Source organism: Clytia hemisphaerica, unplaced genomic scaffold, assembly GCF_902728285.1.
Source record: "Clytia hemisphaerica strain Z4C2 unplaced genomic scaffold, Clytia hemisphaerica genome assembly, whole genome shotgun sequence".
NCBI classification, from domain to species: Eukaryota; Metazoa; Cnidaria; class Hydrozoa; order Leptothecata; family Clytiidae; genus Clytia; species Clytia hemisphaerica.
In genome coordinates this window covers 732325-741883 of record NW_027103587.1, presented here as the reverse complement: position 1 = coordinate 741883, position 9559 = coordinate 732325, and the positions used below count along the sequence as shown (strand labels likewise).

Here is a 9559-nt window from a genome sequence, read left to right as displayed (position 1 = left end):
ACTTGTTTAAGCCATATTTTTTTGTGTGGCTCTTTACAGTAGAATGCATTGCCCTTTTGAAGGATTCTGCATCTCGAGTTTCACCACGGGCAGGTCTTCCCGATAGGTTAGTGGTAAGGGGTCCTGTATCAAATTATTGACTAGACGATCATATCGTCCAGAGGATCACTAGAATAAATTTGAATAATCTTAAAAGGCGGAATAATCTTTTAACGGAGATACCGCCCATGGCGGAGAAATTTTAGTAAAACATAGTCTAAGTAAAACATCGTCTAACTTCTTAATCCCATGAAATGTTGATGAGCCCAATCTGCACGTGTCACTATTATACGGTTTTTTATAAGAAAACAAACTATATAAGAACATAAGGCTTCGATGGCTAAAATATTAAAAACAAGTTAAGAACATTTTAAAGCTTTGCGGACCCTAAAACAGCAATTTTCTTCTTAGGAAAATGGACAAAAATAGTCGCAAAATAGTGAAAATAAGAACATGTTATGAACATTTTTAGGCTTAAAACTTAAAAAGTTAAGAACATCCGAAGGCTTTAAAAATTTTGGATGTACTCATAAAAGAAAAGGTGTATATACAAACAATTCATTTCATTTTGACAGGAATCAGATGGGAACACTGACTGTTTTTGGTGTTAGAAGGAAGTTTAAAGTTTCCATCGTAAATAAATGAAGGAATTAAAATAAGACTTTCCGCTGTCAACCCACAACATCGCGATGTCTGAAAGCGTCAATCAATCTGCAGACTTTAGAACTTGGAAAAATGGCTTGAGGCCAATGTTCAAAATATCGAGTTGAACCACTTTTTGTGCGTTAAATTATGGCTTACTTTAATGTCAGAAAATTTCACGATTTAGGCCATTCGTGATTGTTTTCATTTTCGCGGCAATTTACTTTCGCGAATATGAATTACTGAAAAATTTATTTTCGCAAAGCATGATGATAGATGATATCTTTCCTGCTTTTCTGCTTTTTTTTGTGGAGAGTATGTAAAAGAAATTGTTTTGATGATTGTTAATGTCCTTTGCTACTCATGATATTCATGACGTAATGTTCTCGGAAAGACCCCGGTTTTTACCAGTGGTAAACTTTTGTTTAGTTTAAGAAAGAGAAGACTTTTTTAACATTTTTGATAAGTGAGATTGAAGAAAAAGAAAGAAATGCCAAATTTGAAGTTCTTTTGATGATTTTGGCGAAGGAATTTAATATCGCGAATTTTAGCAAAATCGCGAAAATTTCCGACATTAAAGTAATTCTACGTATGTCATGATTGAGATTTGTGATCATTGAAACTTTATTTAATCGCAATACGATTTTTTTAAATATTTGTAAGTAAAATGTGAGGCCCGGAATTCCCGAGTTATTTTTTCCGAGTTAAAAAAACCGAGTTAAAAAAAAACCGAGTTATCCCGAGTTATGACGTCATTTTTGGAATTTAGTGACGTCATTTTTCATTTTTTAACTCGGGAATTTTTGCTTCCTTTAACTTTCCGAGTTATTTTCCATTTTTTAACTCGGGAATTTTTGCTTCCTTTAACATTCCGAGTTATTTTCCATTTTTTAACTCGGGAATTTTTACTTCCTTTAACTTTCCGAGTTATTTTTCATTTTTTAACTCGGGAATTTTTTCTTCCTTTAACTTTCCGAGTTATTTTTCTTCATAAAAAAACACCAGTTTTAATCTATTGATCCCATACCAACCTAAATCAAAGACATAACCATCCATTACCAACTAGAAAAACCTTAACCTGCTTAATAAAATGAAAAATCAACAAACAAGTGAATAATTGAAAAGCAAGAACTGAAGTTAAAACCTGCTAGATGGATAAACAAAGTGTAAGCCTTTCAAAAATATTACAGCATAAATACTGTGTAAATCTCAAAAAAAACAGCAGGTAAGTGATGAGATAAAGCTATTTCAAAATTTATATTTCCTCCCTATTTCATTAAAGAATACTGTAAGTGACATGACAAGATTCTCAGAAAAATTCAGTGAGTCCTTCCCCCTTCGCTGTAAAAATTTTGATTGAATCATCAACAACGATTATTGAATCAATTATTTCACAGACTATTCGTAGATTTTTATGAGAGATGTTAAAAAATAAATAAACTCAGTTGCTTTAAGTGCTTTTTCATCTTCTTCAGAATGGCGTTTTATCATCTTAGTTCAAACGAGTATAAATTTCCTTCTAGTTATAATTTCAATGAAAATTTTTTTTGGTTAGAAAGATTAAAGATAAAAATTATTAATAATTAAAAAAAAATCATTAGTTCATTAAATTGGCATGATTAATGACAAAAAATCCAAGAAAATGGGTGCTTTTTCTATATATAGCTCCTTCCGGCTATCTAAAAATAGTCAAGTTGTATTGAAATTTCGAGCACACCACATCTAAGTGGTCCCGATCTTAAATCCATCGAGCCAAATTAAGAAATATTAGATTCCAGGAAGATATGACGGGTTAAAGGACACAAATGTGCGATATTTCTCCCTTCAAATGTAATTTATTGTTCCTTGAATTTTTTTTTTATATATGGCTCGATGGTTCCAAAAAGATCAATCTTTTAGCTATCATAATCTATAAAGAAAATTTGGAAACTCTAAAAATTAGACTGCCGGAGAGCCAATGTACCACCTTTTTGAGTGGTCATTTCATATAATCTCCCTTTCCATGTTTGAAAATACGTTTTGTGATTTTCTCTTTACAGTATGCAGCACTAATTGAATTTAATACAAAAGACTTGTTTAAGTTTAACACATTTAGTAGTAAACATCTCTAGTAAACAAAAAGAGAACTTCCAATATACAATTTCGAGAAACATCTTCTTGCAAAGTAAAAAGTTACTGAGGCGTGACAACACGCACTTAAAGAAAATGAGAATAAAACTGTCCAGAGTGCACACACTCACCAAATCAACTTACAGAAGAACATTCGAAAGTTTCCCGCGCGCGTGTGACCTTTGCAAAACATTCGAATTATGAATCGAATCTTTTTGTGTCATAAGGCTCTAATTAGACTTGCGGTTAAAAAACGTTCCGGGGGTCAAATACGCTACTTTTTCAAAGTGGGAAGTCTTTAAATGTTGACCTGAGGGTATATTGTTATTCGAATGTTTGCACCCGTCTTTTTATAAAAACAATTCGAACGTCAAACCCCATTCTGCGCAATGTGAAGTGAAAGATACTGGACACTTGTTCGAAACTGAAAAACGTGCGATGCAAAAATAAGAAGAGAAAACGTGTTGTGTTCTTTTCATAATCTTGACATAAAGTTTGTCGCCATTGCGCCATAAAGTTTGCCATGTCGATTGAAAAGAAATTTAAAGAGAGATGAAAAATAACTCGGAAAGCTAAAGGAAGCAAAAATTCCCGAGTTAAAAAATGAAAAATAACTCGGAAAGTTAAAGGAAGCAAAAATTCCCGAGTTAAAAAATGGAAAATAACTCGGAATGTTAAAGGAAGCAAAAATTCCCGAGTTAAAAAATGGAAAATAACTCGGAAAGTTAAAGGAAGCAAAAATTCCCGAGTTAAAAAATTTAAAATAACTCGGAAAGTTAAAGGAAGCAAAAATTCCCGAGTTAAAAAATGAAAAATGACGTCACTAAATTCCAAAAATGGCGTCATAACTCGGGATAACTCGGTTTTTTTTTAACTCGGTTTTTTTAACTCGGAAAAAATAACTCGGGAATTCCGGGCCTCGTAAAATGTAGCCTATTTACACAAGTGAGTAAACAAAAACACAAATAAATATTGAACAAAGAGAAATCAGAACAATTTTTATTTAATCAATATTTGGTTTGGCAGTACACGTTTTTTTAATATAAGAACAAACTATATAAGAACATAAGGCTTCGATGGCCAAAATTTTAAGAACAAGTTAAGAACATTTTAAGGCTTTGCAGACTCTAAAATGGCTATATTTCTTAAGAAAATGGACAAAAATGCTCACAAAATGGTGAAAATAAGAAAATGTTACGGACATTTTTACTTAACATTCAAAAAGTTAATAACATCCTGAGGCTTCAAAATTTTTGGATGTTCTTATATAAAAAACGTGTATCCATGTAGCTACGTATAAAACTTTTAAAAGTGTTATTGAATAAAAGAGTGTATTTTTGGTTCTCACGTAAAGGTACAGTTTCAAAACAAGACCAGCGTAATACATTTTGTATTCTCATTAATTTGAAAAATCTTTCTTTGGAGATGTTTTTTATGGTATTCTTACAATTTGGTTGGTTTTTACTCTGGTATCCTTATAAAGACTTTCTTATGAAATACACATACAGTAGACTATCGCTTACAAGTTTTTTATAAGAACATCCAACATTTTTGAAGCCTTCGGATGTTCTTAACTTTCTATGTTTTAAGACTAAAAATGTTCTTAACATGTTCTTATTTTCACTATTTAGCGACTATTTTTGTCCATTTTCCTAAGAAAATAGCCTTAAAATGTTCTTAACTTGTTTTTAATATCTTAGCCATCGAAGTCGAAGCCTTATATTCTTATATAGTTTGTTCTCATAAAAAAATGTATACTCTGGTATTCTTATAAAGACTGCCTTATAAAATACAGATACAATCGACTCTCGCTTATTCGAACTTCTATAATTCGAATCTCTCTGTTATACGAACAAATAGATATTCCCCGTTCGAGTTTGAATTAGTGAAGGTTAACCGTAAAAAGAGTTGAATATGGACCATTCAAATATGAACCACACCATGCCAGAGATAAATGGTACAAATCACCACAACCATCATCAAATGAACAACACTGGAAACCATATGATGGGACATCAGGTACAATATAATAATGGACACTCTCTCTAATTCGATATTCTACTATTCCATACGCAAGATACGCTCCATTATTCCATAATATTGAAAGTCACTGTCAACAAGAAATTTTCATAAACGCCCCTCTACCATATCTATACGCTTTCTTATTCGATGAAAAATCCAATTCCCATTGAAAATCAAAGTAGAGAAAGTCAACTCTATTCCTTTTTGTACAAAGATGTATAATTTGATTTTCTTCTAATTTTTTTCACCTCAAAGATGGTCTTTCTATCTCTACTCTGTACAGAATCGCACTATCGAATAAACATTTTTCAGTAAATAAGGTCGTTATTAGGTGATTGATTGTCTTTAACGGTGATTTTATTGTTCATTTCTTCTCGACATTTTACCGATGAAGTACTCTTTCTATCTAAAGGATCATGACGTTTCAATTTTCCAGATAAGATTTACTGTTTCTGTCAATAATTCACATTTTCAGATGCCGATGTATTTCCATGGAGGAACGATGGTAACTTTGTTCTTCAAAGATTGGATGACGATGAACCAATCAGGTCAGCTCAGATTTTCAAGCCTCCAATAAATAAAGGATATCTATCATTATCGAGGACTTGACATAGAGTAAGATGGCCGCGTGGTTAAGGCGTCAACGTGTTGAACAGGGAGTTCGCGGTTCGAATCCTTTCTTCAAACGTTCTGGTAGTTCTTGAACAGTAACCGGACCGGCTGGTCGTGGACTCTGTGAAAACAATCGGAAGACTGATGATGTTATTTTTTACGTAGTCGGCATAATGTAATAAACTAAAAATCCTTTATACATATCGACACTTCAGAATGGCGTGAAAAATAACGGCAGTTTCAGAACACATATATACGACTTAGCCGACTGTCTAACGCTAACAATCCTATATTACTGGGATATCTGTGCAGTCTGTGTATAGTAAGATACCGCCTCTATGCATTAGTGTTGTGTATGAAATCAAATAACAATTCAGGAGTTGAAAAGTCAGTTAACCTGAAATAATAAACAACGAAAAAAAAATTCACTTTCATTTTCAGAGTTTGATGGAGCATGTGTTGCTTTGTTCGTGTTGGCAACTTTGTATGAGGGATTGAAAATATTGCGAAAGTTTTTGTTGGTTAAAATGCTGAATGATAAGAAAGTGCGGGACGTCAACCCCTCAATGTAAGTATGATTATGAGCAATGAAGTATAAGCCCGAAGGGCTAGAATCGAATCTTCTTGGTAAGATTTGAAGCCTGCCAAATCCTACCAAAGTTGCGCGGCCTAGCGCGGTCCGCCTGGTTTTTACAAAAATGACAGATTGAAACTAAAATTTACAGCTAAATTTAGATTCAATCTGTCGTCAAAATTACGGCGCATATTTTAAGGCTTCACTTTTCCTTGCCTGAGAAAGGTTAAAGTTTCGATTCTAACCCTTTGGCCTTATACTTTATTGTTGATTATAAGCAAACTGTCGAACCCAGTCTATTAGTTCGCTTTTTTATGATTCTGATAGCCTATCAGTAAAATCTAAAAAGTGGCGCAATGGGTTCTGGGTACGAAATTCGATTATAAAGTACGATTTACAACACCATCATTTCTGTATACTGGTTTTTTAAATCAAACAAACTCACCCTACAGCTTAGGCAAAATATTGCTACTGAATGTGTTGGATATAGATTTGTTACTTTTAGCCTTTGTATATATATTATGATTTAATGTTATTTATGTAATATGAAGATGTTATATGTACATAATATGCTTGTTACATGTATTATATATTTTATATTATGGTATTATGTTACCCTCTACAATGGAGATCTCATGTTTGCATGTTGAAGAGTCTTGATCTCCATTGTCCCCAGTGCACTCCTCCTTTGTTTCCTTTCTGGAAGAATGGGCCTGAGTGAGCTCTCCTCCTTGTCATGTGGTTTTATAAGAGCCTGCTCTCTCCAGCAAGGATGAGTTGAAGCCTGACCATCGACAAGATAAGGTACTTTGATATTGATATATTAACATGAGGATCCTAGGTTATGTATTAGGATTTATTCAGGACAAATGTCTTACAATGTAAATATATTTCAGTCAAGTCATGTTAATACCTTTGGTCTCTCATCATATTAAAAGATCAAAACAGCCACCCAACAAATGCAATCTTTGTTTCAGCTCAAAATCTTCACAGCAAAAAGACGATGCAATCACTATTCACAATAAACAAATGTAAGTTCACGTAAATTGAGTAATCATTATTAATCTAACAATATAATAGGGGTTCTAAACCCAGCACTCTTTCCCATTTTAAAATTATTTCTTGCTCAACGCAACGTCAAAAATGGTGGCGTTTTAGTTTTGGATTTTACATATTAAGTGACGTCAATACAGCAATAAAAAAATTTATAGATTTTGACGTCAATTTACGTAAGCTTGGCCTTGTATTTAGCTCTATGTTAAATATGGCGAAGGAAAATGTCTTACATTGTTCATTGATCCTCAGGAAAGCACAGATTCGATTTCTGCAGGTCAGTACTTGTTCTATATTGCAGGTTCAAAATACGGGTCATTGTCCACCTGATCCAGACTGTTTTGCATGTCATTCAAGTGTTCCTTGGTTATCTGCTCATGTTGGCTTTCATGACGTACAATTCTTTAGTATGTGTGTCCATTCTCCTGGGGTATGGTTTCGGATATCTGGTGTTCGCTTGGTATGATCTGACGATCGCCAATGGTGTAGCTGTGAAGACGAATGATAGCGATTGTTGTAATTTATAACAGGAAATACATTGGAAAAATCACAGATTTATTGAGCGAATTCTCTATTCTTTCATTAACTTGCAGTTTTAAGCTAACCTTTTTCAATAGACTAGGGCGGAAAAAATGAAATTAGTTTGATGAATCAGATATCAAATTCCCAAGGTAGTTTAAATGGTTTTTGAAAGAAAGAAATAGAGTAATTTTGTGATAAAAATCTGTTTGGCGATGCGGTCAAAGATAAGCTTATGGTTTTATCAAGCAACGACTTTTGTTTCGACAGAAACTGTCAGTAAGTCAAAGTCATGCGTCACTAGATCAAAGGGTTTTAAATGGATTTTTTGGATTAATATTATCATCAGGATTTTCATGTAAATAGTTTATTTTTTGTCGTGGATTAAATCTACAAACCATGCAAATTGTGTTTTTAGTAAAAATATGTGTACTACCAATCATTTCTCAGCCTTTTAATTGCACGCCCTTACAGTGCAGCAAAAATCGGTGAAAATCATACACTCAGAGGCCCCTCAGAGGAGTGCATTTCCCCAAAAATTTTCAATCCTTTTCGCGTGCAAAAAATGGTCAAAATTCTAGCATTTTTGGACAAAATATCTATATTTTTCAAGAATTTTCTGAAATTTTAACACTTTAAGCTTCAACTCGTTCTTATCCTGTTCTTAGTTTAAGACCAGCAAATGCATTCGTAGCCTTTTACCCTATTTCCGTAAACTTCACCTAGGAAGAAAAAACGATCCTCTTAATGATGGGTCCACTTTGGTCCAAATTTCATATTTCTACCATTAGCCAAACTGAAGTTATTTAAAAAACAACTTTTGCTGACGTCAGCACTTTTTGGTTTTAGCGGTTTTTCGCGAATTAGGTAACAATCGTTTATCCTTCGTAGTAAATCATTGGTTTGCTCATTTTCCGCCGGCTAATGATCTTCAAAAATTATGGTAATTTTCAAGTTTTTGAGACATGCCATAACTTACCTGAGTAATTATTTAAAATGAGCTAAAGCAAAATAATCGCATCAAATTATGTGGGGAATCAAAAACATTTCATTTGAACTTTTTAGAAGGTTTTGACTGGTCTCACTCACACCTCTTATTGACACAAAGAATTTCTAAGAACACATCTAAATAAACGCTCTTATAAAATGAAGGCCTTGTTTGTTTAACGTCAATATATGACGTTCATGTGATACAAACGCCTACAGACTTGGCTGGCAAAGTGGTTGAAAGCATTTTCCTGTTGAGAGCCTGTTGAGAGCCTGTCTTGAAGTTGTTTGTTTATTTGAATAATTAATACAAGAAACGTAGGTGTAAGGGTTGTCCATAAACGTTCCTTTTCTAAAATTACACAAGCCCCTAATAGGGTTAAGATAACAGGACAAAAGCACAGGGGAGGGGGCGCTCAAGGTCATCAAGGTAAGCAACCAATTGTAGGTATGGCCTTTAAGGATACCTTTTTCAGGTTTCCCCAAGTAAAGATGAAACATCGAAATGAGTGAAAAAAGATTTCTGGACGAGTGCGAACATATAAAAATACAAACGCAGATCGAATTTCTCCTTCAGATAATCGGGTCACTTCCCCATTGTATAGCATGTTCCTTTTTGAAAAAAGTGTCCTGTTGCTAACTCGATGACCGTTGGGGAAGTTTTTCTACCTATGACGTCACAAAAATGACTGATTTTTCAAGTTTGACCATCTGACCTAGACTAGAGTCTACTTTTGACTGAACGTTGCTTTTTGATGAAGCAAAGCTACAAAATGAAGTCTGCCATATTACACCGGACAACTTATCAGCGCCATTTAATGATTTTCAACCAAACACAAGGAAACAAGGAACAAAATTTACCCCTTTTTTATAAGAATAGTGTACTTTGGATGAGGGTCAAGTATTCTTAAGAAATTGCCAAAATTTGAGGGTGAAATATTTTTAACTTTTTTAGACTTGACTTTAATACAAACATGAGAAATGATCAATTTGAGAGTTTGG

The 9559-nt window shown here is 33.6% G+C and overlaps 1 protein-coding gene across 1 annotated transcript; it reads left to right on the top strand.

Moving 5' to 3' along the window:
• Positions 1–4646: 4646 nt before the first annotated feature.
• Positions 4647–8070, top strand: LOC136801404 (high affinity copper uptake protein 1-like). Its single transcript, XM_067058040.1, has 5 exons — positions 4647–4809; positions 5288–5360; positions 5866–5992; positions 6976–7029; positions 7353–8070. Exons 1-5 carry the CDS (start codon positions 4705–4707, stop codon positions 7576–7578), a joined length of 585 nt encoding a protein of 194 aa, XP_066914141.1. The 5' UTR covers positions 4647–4704; the 3' UTR covers positions 7579–8070.
• The last annotated feature ends 1489 nt before the right edge of the window (positions 8071–9559 follow it).

Bases quoted from the DNA above. Each gene is read 5' to 3' on its own strand.
- LOC136801404 (XM_067058040.1), top strand. From the start codon at position 4,705: ATGGACCATTCAAATATGAACCACACCATGCCAGAGATAAATGGTACA. The intron at 5,361-5,865 runs GTCAGCTCAGAT...TTTCATTTTCAG, and splicing joins GATGACGATGAACCAATCAG to AGTTTGATGGAGCATGTGTT. The intron at 7,030-7,352 runs GTAAGTTCACGT...TCTATATTGCAG, and splicing joins ACTATTCACAATAAACAAAT to GTTCAAAATACGGGTCATTG.